Source organism: Nuphar pumila, chromosome 6 (assembly GCF_984573655.1).
Source record: "Nuphar pumila chromosome 6, dmNupPumi1.hap1.1, whole genome shotgun sequence".
Classification (NCBI taxonomy): Eukaryota; Viridiplantae; Streptophyta; class Magnoliopsida; order Nymphaeales; family Nymphaeaceae; genus Nuphar; species Nuphar pumila.
In genome coordinates this window covers 14551539-14570367 of record NC_143254.1, presented here as the reverse complement: position 1 = coordinate 14570367, position 18829 = coordinate 14551539, and the positions used below count along the sequence as shown (strand labels likewise).

Here is an 18829-nt window from a genome sequence, read left to right as displayed (position 1 = left end):
ATCTTTCTCTGAGGTGCTCGGTTGTAGAGGGATTGCAGCAAAGGCCTAACCTCCAAATCTCTAGATGGAACATTCTTAACCCGATTGGTCATCCTCTCTTGATTTAAAAGGCTATCCAATTATTCTCCTTTGGTTAGAAAAGGCTATCAATAAGAGAGCAATGAACAAGATTGATACTAGCAACTATTTAAGTGCCCATAGAGCCCTTTCTTCTTAGTAAAAAAAACTCATAGAGCCCGATGGTGAGCATGATGGGTTGCCACTTCATGGGACCCATTTGTTGCTTTGCGGATTATCCTTCACAACACCAATTATTGGATGGAAAGGGGGTCATGCTTGAAGAGTCACTCCCATTCATTGGGCATGGTTTGATATGGGCAATGAGGTGTTATCTCAGCTTTGCACGCCTTAGAGCCCTATTTCTTCTTTGATGACTGGACTAATAAAATCTCATAGAAATGGATAAAGAAGTACTGTGGAAATAAGAAAGTATTGGAGATGACATGAGCATGCTTATAGGAGATTCTATATAGGGTTGAACATAGGAAGGTGATAGAACAAAAATGGATCCTTGATTGGGACAAGTAGAAAATAATAGGAGGTAACAAATGGAATGAAATGCTATTCCACAGTATTTGGATCCCTCTCTCCTAATCCAAAAAGCTATTTGTCCTTTCCTCTTTACTAAGAAAAATCCAGTGTTCAATGCCCAATGGCATGGGAGTTGACTCGACAATTATGTTACTTGGACAGTGACACAAGTGTTGGTGCCGAACACAACAAGACGAGACAATTCGTCAAAATTGTGAAAAAGGAGAGTTAGTTCTTAAATGGGATTGAACAATGCTCAACTGTGGTCACAACGAGAGAATATTTTTACCAACTAGCTCAACTCCACAAATTTAAGAGAGAGAGAGAGAGAGAGAGAGAGAGAGAGAGAGAGAGAGAGAGAGACCTTTCTGTACAATAATGGGGTATGCCTACTCATTTTCGTGGAATTAGGACCTAATAAAATATATGGAGATAAAATAAGTTTAAACAAGGTTGATACAAAGTATTCAACATGAACACTTTGTGTTTAAGACACTCAAAAGTGTCGGACACATGATATGGAGTGTCAATTTTTTTCTTGGACCCTTATATGTTTTAGGGTTGGGCCTCCCTCTCTTTCTCTACTAATTTGGGCCAAATGGGGGCTTTGACCCCCATTTGACCCAAGATGCAAAAGGTATACGCCTCAAGTTGAAGTGCGCCTCGCCCTGAGGCATACACCTCATGTACGCCTCAGGCCTCATATGCTTTTTAGATGCACGTCAAGGCACAAGGGGCCTTGCCTTGGGGCGAGGCACTCCTTTTGCGCCTTGAGGCGTGTTTTTAACAACACTGACACCAAGCAATAATACTCTTACAATAAGGCCCACACCAGCAAGCTTAGGTAGAATTATAGTTGAAAAAGCAATGAGACAAGGAAGGGTTTAGTAAAAAATTTAAAATGCATCAAAATATTCAAACCATAGCTTTAATCTTAAATTATAAAAGTAAAGGTGAAAAAAATGCTGAGGTCATAACCAACTAAAGTAAACTTGTTGCCAACAAAAAGATGGGCAAGCCAGCACTCTTTGTGAAAAGATCATCTTGGAACTACAACATTGTCACACTTGTTGGTTTGGTTTTCATAGTGTATGATTCTGTAAATTGTTGCACTTCGTTACCCTTCTTAAAAAAAGACATATACATGGAATATATTTGGGAGCATTATACATATCATCCTATCCCTATAAGTATATTAGTTTCTAGTTATCCGAGTCTGGGATGCATTCTTGTGTTGCCATCTTCCTGTGTTGAACCCTACATGGCATCTCCTATCAGATATGCCCATGTCATCTCTGATACTTTCTTATTTACATACTTCTCCCTTATCCACTTCTATGAGATTCGTGACAAAAGAATTCGGCTCTAGAACGGACAAGACGAAAATGTTGATCATTCCCACTTCCTACTGCATCCAACTAAGAAGAAGAAGAAGATTCTCTCGTGTCTCTCTCTCATCTCATTCAACAAGTACTATCTCTCGTGTCTCTCTCTCATCTCTCTGTCTGGTGACATGTACTCTCCCTTGCTTCAAATCAGGGGCTTTTGTGTGTTCGTTAATTTTTTTGGTATTCTATTACATGTGTGCATGTGAAAATGTGTGCCGATCCTTTTGATGTACTGTTTGGTGAAGATAAATGGATTCTAGGGCTTTAAATTAGGGGATTTTGTGTGTTCGTTAATTTTTTGGCATTCTATTACATGTATGCATGAAAAAATGTATTGGCCGATCCTTTTGATGTAGTGTTTGGTGAAGATAAATGGATTTTAGGGCTTTAAATTAGGGGCTTTTGTGTGCGAATATTTTGGCATTCTTTTGTGTGTTTGTTAAATTTTTGGCATTCTATTGTGTATACATGCAAAAATGTGTTGGCTGACCCTTTTGTTAGTGTTTGGTGAAGATAAATGGATTTTAGGGCTTTAAATTAGGGGCTTTTAAGTGTTAAAATTTTGGCATTTTGTTACATATGTACCTGCAAAAATATAGGGTTTGGTCAAACCTGACTAACTCTATTATGGTGATGAAGCAGTCTTAAAATTGGCTCTTGCTTTGCTGTTTCAACATGGAATTCCTGGTGGATGTTTAATTGGAATTCCTGTGTAATATATGTTGATTCTTATTGAGTATGAATCTGAATTCATTGGATTATATAAAGCATCGACTCAAGTGTTTTTTAATTTTAATTTACTTTTTATTATCTACCTCCTTATTTGTGTTTTTATATGTAATTGTAATTGATTGTTTGTTTTATTGAATGCTCATATTTTATTTCTTAGATACTTACATAGGTCAAGTTGTTGCATTAATGCTACTTTTACATGTTAATCTCACATTTTTTGGTATTTATTTGAGATTCTATTTTTTATTGGTTGTTGCTTCATCAATAAAGTATTCTTTTATTTATTTGTATTTTTAGATATTTTTTTTAAAGTTTTCAAATTTGTTTTTTGAGGCTTACATCCTCAGTTTTTGGTGGCTTCGCTATGCCTCAATGCTTTTCACAACATTGCTTGGTATACCTAAGCATGACAACTACTATTTGCCGATGATATTTTACTGTTTGGACAAGCAATCTCAATTCCATTTTGTACATTTTATTCTTTTCAGAGGCTTTTGCGAGGCATGTAGGTAACTTCTAATCAAGCAAAATGCAAATTAATGTTATTCAATGTTTCACTGTTTGGACAAGCAATCTCAATTCAATTTTGTACATTTATCTCTTTTCAATGGCTTTTGCGAGGCATGTAAAGTAACTTCTAATCAAGCAAAATACGAATGAATGCTATTCATTGTTGACATGAATACAAGAGAGAGCTTGCTGTAGCTTTGGTTGTGAAGCCAGCCAGCTGCATTAAGGTACTTTTTGATGCCATTACATATCAGACACTTCAAAGAATTGCGTTGGGAGAATATGGAAGTTCAGGTGGTTAAAAGATTGCAACTATGGATAGAAAAATACCTTCACTTGACTGGACAGGTACATTACTAATGGACGTTTAGCTAGTATCCCAATTTATATGATGTCTATATTTTTTAGTTGCTAAGGAAATGGAAGGAGGTTGGTGAAGCAGTTAGGAACTTCCTTTGGGTAGGTGGGAGATCTTGTTGCCTACCATTAGTTTTGTGGAATATGGAATCAAAGCCTATTGAAATTGGTGGTCTTGATATTCTAAGGCCAAGTGTGGTTAGCAAACTCAAAACTTACCTCGATCGCCAAAGCTTGACTTGATAACTTTGGATATGATTTTCTTACTCGGGCAATTCCTGAATATATCAAGGCAGACAACCTGCCTTTAAGTTTCACCATTTTGACATGACTGCCCGGCATCAGAATCTGTAAGATCTGACTTCTCTTTTACAAAAGGAAAATCCTTTCCTTCCATTTTCATGCTCTCCATCTTCCTGGTACTGGAAAAGCATATCTTTTATTTTCATCTCCCCATCTTCAAGGGAACAAAGTGATTTCTTACGTGCTTGTGCTCATTTTTGATCAATCGACGGCTTCTGGCCACTGACTTGTGTACTTTATATTAATTATTTTTCCCTCCCTTTGCTTCAAACAATTTTAATTTTAACTCCATTATTTTTGTTTTGAAGAAAGAATCAGTCAATTAAATAAACAGTTATGTGTACGGCGATGTACAAGATGATAAGGTGTCATCTTCAAAAGATTAATTGCTTTTACTTGTTATTGTTTACATATATTTATCTGTATAATTAATTGTCTTCCAGTTATAGTCTACGAGTTGCGAACTTGTGTAACCGTACCAATTTCATGTTATTGGAGTAATTGTAGGATTTCAGAAATTTATTTGGAATTTCATGATGTCATTATGTAGTTCATGATCAATTATGTGTAATACTTGTGTTTTATTTTCCCTTGTACTTGAATAAAGTTCATTTTTACCTTAAAAAGGGGAAGAAAAGGAAGAAAAAAATGCTTGTATGTACATTAACCTGAAATTGGAACATTTTTCTCATCTTTTATTCATATCTTTATTTCTCCCTCTGTTTTTGAAGAATAGGTTGTGCCTGACATCACTTACAGTTTGCTCTCTAGATACTTTATTCTATGTTTCGTCTTTTCTTTGTTCAGTTGCAGGAATCAGAATCGTATTTGTATGTTGTGGTTGCCACAGCTTAAGGGACGTAACATAAGTTGATGGTTGTTTTGCTTATTCAGGTGATCGAGATGTCAGGGGTTAGTGCTGCATCAGACATTTGGAGTGTTGGCTGCACGACAATAGAGCTTTTGACATGTGTTCCTCCTTACTATGATTTGCAGCCTATGCCAGCTCTTTTCCGGATTGTTCAGGTTCCTTCATAACTACTTGTTAACAGAGCTGATTATTGTTAATGACTCTTTCTTGGTAGTAAATGCTTTTTCTTTTTCACTTATTATGGACTCCGCCCAACTTCTACTCTTAGATAGCCCTGATCTGCCCTTGTTTTTTTTTAATTCTTGAACACATTTGGCCATTTATAGAACATCCTAAATCTTTTCCATACCATTGTTTTAGTTTTAGGCTTTGTAGTTGACTTATTATAGTGTCGCAGGACGAGCATCCTCCCATTCCTGATTACCTGTCACCAGGCATAACAGATTTTCTGCTTCAGTGTTTCAGGAAGGTGAGAAAACATTAACCTATACAAAACATCTCAGACAATTTATTTCTTTTCCTCTAAAATTTACCTGGAAAGCGTAGACACAGTATTTTAGATATTATTTCATTGTTACACATTTTGATTATGATTTTGGAACGAGTCTTTGTATCTCTATGTGTTCTATTAGGTTCTCTTGCAATAGACATGTCTATGATAATGAAAATCACTTTTCAGGATGCAATGCAGCGACCAGATGCAAAGAAATTGCTAATGCACCCATGGATTAGGAACTCAAGGCATGCTTTGCATTCTTCTCTCCAGAGAACTGGTGGAATAATTAGGTAATTCTTGTTGCTTTATATCAGAGAGTCGATTTTATGTTTTCTTTCTGTGGCTAACAGACATTAGGGAATGTAAAATAGTCATTTGTGTTATTTATAGATTTATCAGTAATTCTTCCACACTGTTGTGTCTAAAAAAATCTAAACATAAAAAGAAAACCCACATGTTATGCTTAAACTAAGAATGCACAAATTTAAGAATTTCTAATGTTGTTGACTTGGGAATCTCCAACATATATGTGCATGCAAATAAGCATAAATGTTAAGGTATGATACATCTCTTCTTCTCGTCCTTGTCCCTGTAGTGAAAAACTATGATTCGGTGCATGAGATTTGTGCCTTAACGTGAGGGCCACAACGAGATGCAATATTGATTGATGTGTGCAAGTTCATGAGGTTTACAACTATCTACTTCAGCGCTTCTTGTATTTCCTCATGTATACTCTAGCATCTTACCTCAAGACAAACACATGTATGACTATGAACACAGGTGTGTACCACATGATTGACACCATATCACCTGTTTTAATATATACACAAATATTAGTATAAAACACAAATGTGAAAAATATAAAATTATAAGAAGTGTTCATGCATATCCCGGAACTCAACTGAAAGATGCTTGCACTATGCGAGTAGTGAAGCACATAGGCTAAAGGGAAAGGAAGATACTTATGCAATCAAATGTATAATAACATCATAGAATTCAAGATAAGATACCACACATCTTCTAATATACTTTAAATGAGCCCCTGATCAATCAAAAAATTGAAATCAATCTTCTAGATGACAAAAAAAATGACAAGTGCTTGCAAAAGAGAATGACAGACCCTAGTTGACAACAAGTTACCAGGGTAAGCAAAATAAAAAAATTTAAAAGCTGTTATTTGATTTCAAAGGATAGTAAAAAATGTGTATGAATTTGGTGGTAGGGCCTAAATTAAAACTCAAAATGCATTTCCATAAATTGGTGGAGTTATAAAAAATACCCTCTAAAAGAAGTACCACAAGGATTAGGTTTTTCCTGGGGATCATGCACATCCTTCTCACTAATGCATCCTAGGCAACTAAGGGATTGGCCTAGTTGGTCGCATTTTTCTAAGCCTTTAGCTGATTACTTGGGAATTGCCTATAACAAATCCATCATCATTTCCTCTTTTCAAAATGCTACCCTATTGGGTGTATAACTACAAATCTCAGACTGACTGCTATGTTTACACCTATGCTAGAGCTATTTATCCAAAAAAGCTTGATGTTGCTTGTCTTATTCTGAATGCAGGCTTAGAAATGTTCTTGTTTTTCTATCTTCCACGATAACCTTTTCTCTCAGTACTCAAAACTATATATTTCTTAATAATTTGGATTTGGATTTTGATGGAAGTGATTCGCCAATTCTTTTGTTGCAGCATCAATGATGCCCCCTCCCCCCCTTTTTTTGTTTTCTTGAAATAATAGTCTTCAGTTCTGTGGTTGTTTTTGTTGTATCTGAGTCCAACAAGTATTTAACAGGCACACACCTTCCATCTGGAAAATTTGCAGAACTTTATCTTCTTCCTATTTGCCAATTTGCAAGATTTGAACTCTTAATGCAACTTTCTTGGTATAAAAGTTTCATATCATAATCAAAACTAATTTTCACTCTTCTATGTTTTTTAGGAATATTTCTCAAGATGTTTCAACTGTGGTTGAGAGGTCTATTGGAGATGGTGAAAGAAGTGCTGGAAACAACTCTGTTGGGAACCAAAAAGTGGGCGCTTCTGAATTGGAATCTGTAAGACTTGATGTAGTTTTTTCGTTCGTATTTCAACTCTTTCAATATGGATAGACCAGGGGAAAACCACCTTGCTCCCCGAGTTCATTTGCATAAAACCCGAGCCCCCCCTTGCCTACTAGGGAGTACACCCAGCTTCGGCCTTGCGGCAAGGGATGTGCACCTGTGGGTTTTGAATCTGTGTATTTCCCATCAACTTGGTGACATTCACAAGTTTCCCCTACCAGATGACTGTAGCCTCATGGGCTGGAAATAATTATCATTCAATCTATCAGTTTAAACTGTTGAATATATTGACTTTGCAAAAAGCTGAATATCTAATTGTAAGAGAACTAAGTTTTGGTACCCAATTGTCCTTCTGTATGGAAGGATGTCAAACTAACTCTTTTGATTGCTAGGGTGATGCTGAGAATGATTTAATGCCAACTGAGGCAGCTGAAATGGGCGGATCAGATATGGATCATAATGCTCACATTGAAGGTGTTCCCAGCCCTTTAGAAAATGATTTCCAGTCAGATAATCTCGAGGCTAAGGAAAACTTGCATTTGGATCAAGACCTCACACTAACTTTTCATGAAGAGTCATTAAAAAGGACTGCTTCGGATAAGGTGTTATCTGCTGAAGATCATTTGCATGCGACTGATTCTCTGGATCCTGTAATATTGTCCACTACTGAGGAGCTTGACATGAGGTCCTTAAATGAGGAAGCAATCTCTCCCAAAGGGTGGAAGAAAAACAATTTGATTAATGCTTCACCTGGTGATGCTAAATTTAGAGAAGCCAAGAGAAATGAAAGTTTTAGACATGAAGATAGTGACTTTGTTGGCTTTGACCAGAATGTTCAAGAATACAGCCCTCAACAGGTACTTTTTTTTCAGTCATTCTTCCATTAGTTCTTGCTTCTTTTACTAGAAACTGATTTATTTTGTGGATGGACATCTTCTTGCCTGTTAGATTAGCAAAAGTGTTAAGTGCAGTAGTGATGTCTTCTCTGTTTTATTATTTTTGGTTGCCTTGCCATCTATTTGTTGAAACCTTTTTCTGTATTTCATGAATTGCTTTGGTATGGATGAATGTTGGATTAACTGATCTGCATTAAGTTATTATTCCACCGGCCTCTTTCTCTTGGATGGAATGGAAACCCTTGCTTTGGTTTTTGGGGAAGATTTTTATACTGCATTGCATATCACATCTCTGATCTTTCTGGCCCCATCTGGCCTTCCTCTTTGATTAGGCCATCCATTGTGACCTTTGTCACCGTTCTCCAAATCGTACAGTCAATTTTCTAACCTTCTGCCTAAGCTCTGTGCTGTTCTCCCCCTATTTGTTGTTTCAAAATAGGTTTGAAACAGACTTACCAGGAATGCTATTAGCATTGGGGAAGCACACTTACCTGAAATGAGTTTTGGAGGCACGAAACATGGCGCTTCCAAAACGCTTGGGGAAGCACACTTCCTCAATATTGGGAAGCATGCTTCCCATTTAAGGGAAACACAATTCCCAGAGTTGGGAATCACGTTTCCTGATATTTTGGGGTTTGGACAGTTTTACCCCTTAATAAACTGTTTTTACCTAAAAAACAACAAAAATAATGCTTTTTAAACGGGAAAAATGGTCATTAAAAATGTTTTGAAAAACCCTAAATCGAGTAGGGTTTGTGGTTTTCATTCCCAACTCTCTCTCAACCTACACCAACCTCTAAAGATGGATGTTCTCATATATTCTCTCTCTCTCTCTCTGTTTCTCATTCTCTCTCCCTCTTGCTCTCTCACTCTCTCTCGCTCTCGCTCTCTTTGTCTCCCTCTCCCTCTTTCTCACACTCTCTCCCTCCCTCTCCCTCTCCCTCTCACTCTCTCAGACCGTCTCTCTCTGTCTCTCTGACTGTCTCTCACTCTCACTCTCGCTCCCGCTCCGACTATCTCTCCTCTCTATCGCTCTCTCTGACTGTCTCTCTCGCTCTCTTTGTCTCTTACAACCACAAATAACAAGTCATTTGATTTATTTCTTGAAAAATGTACTCTTCTTGATCAATTTTTTTAGTTTTCTATAACTTATACTTTTACTACCAATAATATGCTAATGCTTGTTGTATGGATTATGGAATATGTTATATGAATTATGATTTTTTCTTGATGTATTATTTATTAATTGCTTGCAACATGATGCATTTGTTAAATGGTTGCAATTGCATATATGATTCGGTTTTGAGATTAATAGATCAACTTTATGTTATCTATTAATATTTTATTTTGTCAATAATAACATAAATCATATATTTTGGTAAATTAGGAAAAATATAACTACATTTTCACTTTTTGTTCGATTCCTATTCGCTTCCCACTCGAATCCATGTCACTTCTTTCTTCGTTTCCTCTTTAAATCTTGGTTCACTTCCAGTTTGATTCCTAGGTCGCTTCTCTTCTTGCTTCCAAGATGATTCCCAGTTCGCTTCTAAAACATTTCGTGCTTCCGCTTCCTAAAATTTTAGAAGTGCCTTGCTTCCTGCTTCCGCTCCCTGCAACTTTGGTTTGAAATGTATGATTGCAATTATGGTTTTGATTTAACATATCAAATTTAAACTTTACGGGAGTCTGTGGAGGCAAAAATGTCAAAGTCAGTCATTTACATTATCGAGTATATTTTGGCAGTGCTATACAACAACAAACAACAACAACTACGCCTTCATCCCAAAACAATTGGGGTCGGCGATATGAACCAACAAAGAAAATCATTCTGGGTCTTCCACATGAATCCTTCTCCTCCATTCATTTCTATCCAATGCCATGTCCTCGGTGAGGTTCAAAGCATTCATATCCTTTCCTATCACCTCCATCTATGTCTTCCTAGGCCTACCCCGACCTCTTTTAACTAATATATTTTCCCATTTCTCCATCATTCTAACTGGAGCATCATTAGGCCTTCGTCGAATATGTCCAAACCACCGTAAACGATTCTCTCTCATCTTATTTTCAATGGGTGCAACACCTACCTTCTTACGTATCTCCTCGTTCCGAATCTTATCTTTTATTGTATTTCCACACATCCATCTCAGCATACGCATCTCAGCTACACTCATTTTTTGAATATGATGTCCCCAACATTCCGTACCATATAGTAAAGCGGGCCTAATAGTCGTCCTATAAAACTTTCCCTTCAACTGCAATGGCATTCTACGATCACACAACACTCCAGTTGCACTCTTCCATTTCATCCACCCAACCTTTATCCTATGATATACATCTCCATCAATTTCTCCATACTTTTGAATGATAGATCCCAAATATTTGAAAGAATCATCCACCGATATTTCTTGCTCACCAAGCTTCACTACACTCCCATCTCTATTTCGTTGCTTACTAAATCGACATTCCATGTATTCTGTCTTACTCTTACTCAACTTAAAACCTCTTGCTTCCAATGTCTGTCTCCATAATTCTAACTTAGCATTAACCCCAGCTCTAGACTCATCAATCAAAACAATATCATCAGCAAACAACATACACCACGACACATTTTCTTGAATTGATCTCGTAAGCTCATCCATCACTATAGCAAATAGGAAAGGGCTTAAAGCAGATCCTTGATGTAACCCAACCGTTATAGGAAAATTGGTTGTCACCCCTTCACAAGAGCGGACATTGGTTACTACTCCTTCATACATATCTTTAATTATACTAATGTACTTGAGAGAAACACCTTTCTTCATCATTGTCCACCAGAGAACGTCCCTAGGTACTCTATCGTAAGCCTTCTCCAAATTAATAAAAACCATATGCAAATCTTTGTTCCTTTCTCTATTTCTCTCAATAAGTTGTCTAAGAAGATGTATAGCTTCCATAGTAGATCTTCCAGGCATAAAACCAAATTGATTCTCCGATATCATGACAACCTTCCTCAACCTAGACTCAATCACCCTCTCCCAAAGTTTCATAGTATGACTCATGAGTTTTATACCACGATAGTTTATGCAATCTTGTATATCACCCTTATTCTTATATAGAGGCACCAAAGTACTCTTCCTCCACTCATTAGGCATCTTATTTGTCCGCCAAATCTTGTTAAAAAGATTTTTCAACCATTCTAAACCTTTCTCTCCCAAGCATTTTCAAGTCTCGATAGGTATACCATCTGGGCCAACTGCCCTTCTTGATTTCATTTTCTTCAAAGCTTCTGCAATTTCTTTCTTTTGAATCTTGCGCATGAAGTCACGATTCATCTCATGAAAAGGAATGGAAAAGTCTCCAAGATCTTGAGCATGACTTTCATTAAATAGCTTATCAAAATAATTTTTCCATCTCTCCTTAATCTCCTCATCTTTGATCCATCTAACCATACCCAGATCCCTCGATTTCCTATCTCTCATTTTTGCAATCCTATAAATATCCTTCTCACCCTCTTTGGTATCCAACTTGTCATAAACCTCCTTATATACCTTATCCCTCGCGTTCCAAACTACTTTTTTAGCTTCCTTCTTTGCTATCATATACTTCTCCAAATTCTCATTATCACGACTTTTACTTAGATTTCTATAACACTCTCTTTTAACCTTAATAGCTAATTTGACATTCTCGTTCCACCACGATCTATCCTTACCTAGCGGTGCACCGCCTTTAGACTCACCCAATACCTCCTTAGCCACCTTTCTCATGCCACCCGCTATCTTATTCCACATAGATTCTAAATCCTCCTCGAGACACCAATCAACTTCCTTAACTACCCGCTCTACAAACATTCCTTGTTTAGCTCATTTTAGTGCCCACCACTTAATTCTAGGATCTATCCTATGTCTATCCCTTTTGCGGTATTGTCTAATTCTAAGATCTAAAATTAAGACTCTATGTTGTGTAGCTACACTTTCTCCCGGTATAACCTTATAATCGATGCAACAACCCCTATCTCTCTTTCTAAGTAGGAAAAAATCTATCTGACTCGTATTAACCCTACTTTTAAATGTTACTAGGTGAGACTCCCTCTTCCTAAACCAAGTGTTTGCTAAGATCATATCATAGGACAAACCAAAATCTAAAATCCTTTCTCCACTATCGTTTCTTTCGCCTATACCATAGCCTCCATGGATACTCTCAAATCCATCCCTACTAATGCCTACATGCCCATTAAGGTCACCGCCGATGAAAAACCTTTCTCCATAAGATATCCCTTGTACTACTCCATCTAAATCTTCCCAAAATTGACGCTTAGTGGAATCATCTAAACCTACTTGAGGTGCATAAACACTAATAATATTAATAATATCCGTACCTAATACTAATTTAATAAGTAAAATCCTATCACCCTTCCTACGGACCTCAACTACATTATCTATAAACTCACGACTCATAACAATCCCTACACCGTTCCTATTCCTATTTATTCCTGTATACCAAATCTTATATCCCCAAGGTTCTATCACTTTTGCTTTCTCACCTACCCATTTGGTCTCTTGTAGACATAAAATATCAATCTTTCTCCTACACATAACATCTACTAACTCTACCAACTTACCAGTTAAAGACCCTATGTTCCAAGTGGCTAACCTAATTTTATGGTCTTGGACTAACTTCTTTACCCCCACCCGTCCAACAAAGTGAGGGAACCCTTGCCTATTTGACACCACACCCGGGCGTCGGTGTGACGCGTCGCTTCCGGGCGACGACCTAGCAACCCTTGCCCATTTATCACTGCCTCCGGGCCTATAGAGTACAGCGCGTCGCTCAGTAGGGAACGCCCCAACGAAATTCTCATATTGGTTCATATTCATAGGGTATGACAAAGTTTTTATGCTGGCTGTCACAGGCCTACCGCAACCCTCCTCCTTTATCCGGGCTTGGGACCGGCAGTGTATAACTAAACAGTTATACACAGGCGGAGTTTGGCAGTGCTATAGAATTTGCAAAATGGTGGTTTTCAGATTTTTGGTCTACCCTTGAAGAAAGAAATGCATGATCTCATGAAGATTGATCTTGTGGGGCTCTTTTTCTCCATTGGAGGATCCAAAAAGACATTTTTTAATTTCCATAGTTGAGTGGCTGGTTTCTAGGGGTTTAGTGGGTTTGGCCCCTAGCTATTGGCTGGTTTCCATATTTATTGGCAAATATATATGTATTATATATTGTATATATATAAATGTATGTATATACAAATATATGTGTATACACACACACATATATATATATATATATATATATATATATGCGGATATATGTACATATATAATACCATACATGTGTAATTATATATGTAAATATATATACAATTTAACACTCCCCCTCAAACTTACGGTAAGATAACTGAAAGTTTGCTTAAAAAAAAGTGAAATCTAGGAGTAGAGTGTGGTATGGGAAAAAAGTTTGTCAACTGGTACTCTGATGTGACATAAGGCATATCGATTGTTCTTTGAAAATATTTCTCTCAAAACATAATGGCAATCCATTTTAACGTGCTTCATTTTTTCGTGAAAGTTGTTGATAGCACTCTTGTTGTCATAGCACATCTTTGAAGCTCCTACAGTCTTGGTTCTCATATTAGCCAACAGTCTTCTCAGCCACACTACTTTATGACTCGATACTCGGTTTCAGTTGAGGAAAGAGAGACCATATGTTGCTTTTTGCACTTCCATGAGATCAACGATTCACCTAAGAAAACACAAAAACCTATGATTGAGTGTCTGTTGTTTGGATCACCTCCCCTGTCTGTATCAGTATACACAAGTAAATCTAATGCAGAAGAGAAAGACATAAACATGCCTCTAAAAAGAGAATCTTTAAGATATCTAATAATACACAAGAATTCACATGCGAACCGATGTGGGAGCGTGCTGAAACTGACTAGTTGTGTGTACAATATGTGCTATATCAGGTCTTGTAATAGTTAGGTAAGAAAAAACTCCAATAAGTTTTCTATAAGGAGTTGGATCATCCAGAGTTTCCCCTTGAACTTCCTTTTTGTCGCCTTCAGTGATTATCATATGATCTACATCGAGCAATAAAATGACAATACCTGCATCAAAATCTTTAACAAACAATGTAGTGCAGTCAAGCAAGTTCTAAAACCAATATCAAACATAACTTTGTTGAATCTAGCATACCAGGCTTTGGGTGTCTCTTTCAACCCATATAGTGCCTTTTGAAGGCGAAGAATCTTTCCTTGAGAAAGATTCATATCAAGAGGTGCCTCAATGTATACTTCTTCCATAAGTAAAAAACGCTTTTGACATCCATTTGATATATAGACCAGTTTTTAATTGACACTATTGCAAAAAGAGTTCTAACTGTGGCCATGCAAACAACCAGAGCAAAGGTTTTTCATAATCAATGCCATGTACTTGCAAATATCCCTTTGCAATAATCCTAGCCTTATATTGCTAAAGAATTCCCACTCTTGGTTTTTATTTTATATATCAATCTACAATGTATGTGTTTCTTTTTTGGTGAAAGATTTTGATTAGACCAAGTTTGAGCCTTTTCTAAAGCTTCAAGTTCTACCCTCATAGCTTCAACTCATTCAGGGTATTCTTTAGCCTGAGCATAAGATGAGGGTTCTACATATGAGTGAATTAGGGCTGCATGCTTGATATTTTGAAGAAAAAGAATCATAGGATACAAAATTTGGATAAGGGTTTTGATATTCTAGATGATTTCCTAATTTTGAGATCGTCTTTACTAAGGTTAGAAAACTTTTCAAGTGCATATGGAGGGTTTTGATTTCTCTTTTTAGAATATTATATATAAGTTTGATCATTGTAGGACACTCCATCAAGTGAGTCAAAGTCGATAGATTCAATAGCATTGTCCAAATCATGCTCATAGTCACAATTATCAATATCTTGTTTGGAAACAAGGTCAAACAAAAAAGAATACTCGGTTACTTTCTTCGGTTTATCCTTATCAAAGAAATTTTCTTTTTCCAAGAAGGTATTTTGAGAGATATAATTTTACATTTTTAGAGTCATACACCTGTATCCCTTTTGGTTTTCGGCATAACCAAAGAAGACACAAGAAATAGCTCTAGGAGAAAACTTGTCATTCTTATTGGTAAAAATAAAGTATTTGCAACCAAAAGTTTGTAATCTTGAATAATCAGGAAATTGTTTAAAGAGTTTTTCAACAGGTGAAGTGTTGTGTAGAGAACATGATGACTAATGTCAACTTCTGCCCAAAAAACCTTAGGCACATAGCTACCAATAAGTAAAGTTCTTGAAGTTTCAATAATGCGCTTATGTTTTCTCTCGGCCAAGTCATTTTGTTGTGGTGTCTGTGGACAAGATTTTTGATCGTGATGCCATGTGAGTCAAGATAATTTTTAAATTATTTTGACAAAAATTCTTTCCCTGAATCAGTTTGAAATATAGAGATATTATTTTCAAATCTATTTTTGACCATCTTATGAAAACTTTGAAAATGGAAAAAACCTTCAGATTTATGCTCAAGGAAGTAAATATAAATATATATAGTAAAGTCATCCACAAATATGACATAATATGCATATCCACCTTTAGACATAATCAATGTTGGATCCCAAACATATGAATGAATCAACTCAAATGGTCCAGAGGAAATAAAAGTTCTATCTTTAAATGGTAATGTTTTCATTTTTTTCAAGAATACAATCTTCACAAGTGAAATCATCAATATTACAAAATTTTTTCAAACTTGGAAAAAATTGGATTTTAAATACATTGGGATCTCCTAATCTTTTATGCCACAATTTCAACTCTATTTTCTAAACATTACAACAAAAAGCATCTTTCGGTATCTCCAAAAAATCCATTTAGTAGAGGCTTCCTTCTCTATGGCTTTGCCCAATGAGTTTCTCTGACAGATGATCCTGCACTAAACATTTATTTGAAGAGAAGGAGATATTACAATCATAATCAGATATTTGGGATATGGATAAGGGATTCAAATTTAATTTAGGAATGTATCTAATTTTTGGAATGAGAATTGTTTTTGGAGTTTGAAAGATCTTTTTCAAAACTTCATATTCCTTTGATTTCAAGAGGCGTACCATCGATCATTAAAACTTTTGATACACTTGAGTTGCTAGAGCATTCAGATAAAATATTATTGTTTTGGGTCATGTAAAATGATGCATCGGAGTCAAGAAGCCAAGGAATCTTACCTATGTCCGAATAAGATGGTATCACGACTCTAGCTGAGGAATATGACCCTCTAAGAAGAGGTTGAAGAGCTTCAACTAATTGAGCTAGAAACATTATTCCAATAAATGATTCTTGAGATGTGAGAATGTTTTTGTCCTTTGACTCTTGAGAACAGTCAACCGAAGCCACCTTCTTTTCAAATGTCTCTTCTAGTTTATGACATTGGAGCTTAGTGTGTCCCGGTCAATGACAAAAATAACAAATGATTTTCTTTCTTTCATAGTCATTTCCTGGTCTTCTATAGTGAGGTGACTTATATGCAGGAACATGGTTTCCGGGTCTTGAAATGGCTCAAACCGAGGCATCTTCACCTTTGCTTACATGCTTTTTCAATCTATTATCTTCCATACTCAACTCTTCTATAGTGTGTTTAATAGAGGGCACTTTTCCTCTATAGAGAGGAATAAACTTGGTAGATTCAAATTTCAGTCTTAGACTGTTAATGAATTGATAAAAGTGCTCTGCATCTATTTGTTTTTTGCGGAGTTGTAAGACTTGGCGTGCCCCATCATCCACTCCTTCCACTTTTTCTCATAAGTGATTATGACTTTAGTTTTCTCATTTTCGGTTAGCCCTCTACCTTAGTGAGAACCGTAAGGAAACAACTTTGAATACATTAGGTTCAATAATGAACCAATACACATGCACATGAAGTGCGGATATACCCACTAAAGGGGAAAACACAAACACATAATGTGCTAACACATAAACCCACAAAAGGGGCAAAAATGCCTATAAGACATAAGTTAATATTATTGAAGAGAAGAAGGGTGTAACACCCATTACAATGGAGCAAAAGCTTTCAAGAAGTAAAAAATACAAGGGGGAAAGCCCCTATTTATAAGCCTTTGAGGAGCCACATAGGGGGCTCCCAAAGGAGTCGTTGGGAGCCCCCAACGGTCACATTTGTGACCGTTGGGGACTCCCCAACGACTCTTTTGGAGAGTCCTCCAATGTGGCGCAAACCACAAAAAACATAAATTTAGAAATAAAAAATAAAAAAAAAATAAAAGAGAAAATACAATCATATTCTAAAATGGAATATGCGTAAAATGACTAAACTACCCCTTCGGCTAATATAGGAAAATATATATTTTATATATATAATTAGGAAGATACATATACATATATACCATATATATGTATATGTATCATCTTTTTTATATATAAAATATATCTAATTACAATAATTGATGAGTACATTTTAACAAGCTTGGTTTTCAGATCGGATCCATCTACTAAGTCATCGTAATCCCTTTTCCTAAATAAGGTGCTTCATGATAGAAGCCCATATTACATAATTGAAATCATTGAGCTTTATGAGTTTCATGGTGACATTATCATTGCCTATTTTTACAAGGGCTTAAGAGGGAGAAAGAAAGAAAAGAGAATGAGAGAATAGAAAAAATGAAGAGGAGAGAAGAAATGAAGAAGAACGAGCATACCTCTATGATCACGTGAGCCAACAAGCCACACTTACACAATTCTGTGAACACTTGATTTATCAAGAAAGTCTTCATTTCTTCCGTTGAGCACGGAAAATGAGGCAACAAGCAATCTTCAAAAGTCAAGAGCAACCTTGCTCTGATACCATGTAAAGAAACAACAAGACTACAATTCATGAACTAAAGTGTTCCCTCAAAAAATCCACTTTCAACACTCACAAAGTGAACCACAAAGTGTTCTAAATGAACATACAGACAAACCCATAAAAAGAGAATAAAATATAATCTATTCAACAAAGAAGTGTGCCAAAGAGGCTTACAAATAAAAAAGGAGAACACCCCTATATATATACGAGGGTAGAGAAAAGAGAGGCTCTAAATAGAGAGGGAGCCAAGCTCCCAACGGCTAGAAATTCTAGCCGTTGGGAGCAGTCAAACCCAGTTTGAGTCTCCCTCTAACATATATATTTATTTGCAAATATATATGTATTATATATTGTATATATATACATATATATGTATATAATACCATACATGCATAAGTATATATATATATATAAATATATATGTACAATTTAACACTCTCTCCTTTACACCAAAGCTAATTACGTTTCTCACTCACTAAAACCGACTGTAGTTGCCTGTTATATTTCCTAGTTAGACTATTGCCTTATAACATCCCAAGGTGGAGAGGGGAGAATACCAAGGCTTGAACCCTTGACCAGTCCTTAAAAGTCACTATGTTTGAAGCACTTTTCCTTACAGAACAAGGCAAAGCTGATTATAACATACCAAGCTGTTCTAGTTATAAAATTAAATCTTCTTTCCCACCTTTAAATGCATGTGTTTGCGCCCTTAATTGGTGGTTCATACAATCTTCTTGTTTACCAGCTTATTGTTTATACTTGGCATTCACTT

The 18829-nt window shown here is 36.3% G+C and overlaps 1 protein-coding gene across 1 annotated transcript in view; it reads left to right on the top strand.

Moving 5' to 3' along the window:
- LOC149834054 (MAP3K epsilon protein kinase 1-like) overlaps positions 1-18829 on the top strand; it is a 45466-nt gene that overhangs the window by 7417 nt on the left and 19220 nt on the right. Inside the window, exons 8-12 of the mRNA XM_090011194.1 lie at positions 4776-4907; positions 5150-5221; positions 5432-5538; positions 7195-7309; positions 7708-8172. Coding sequence (XP_089867320.1) covers positions 4776-4907; positions 5150-5221; positions 5432-5538; positions 7195-7309; positions 7708-8172 — 891 coding nt within the window. The remainder of the gene's footprint in view (positions 1-4775; positions 4908-5149; positions 5222-5431; positions 5539-7194; positions 7310-7707; positions 8173-18829) is intronic.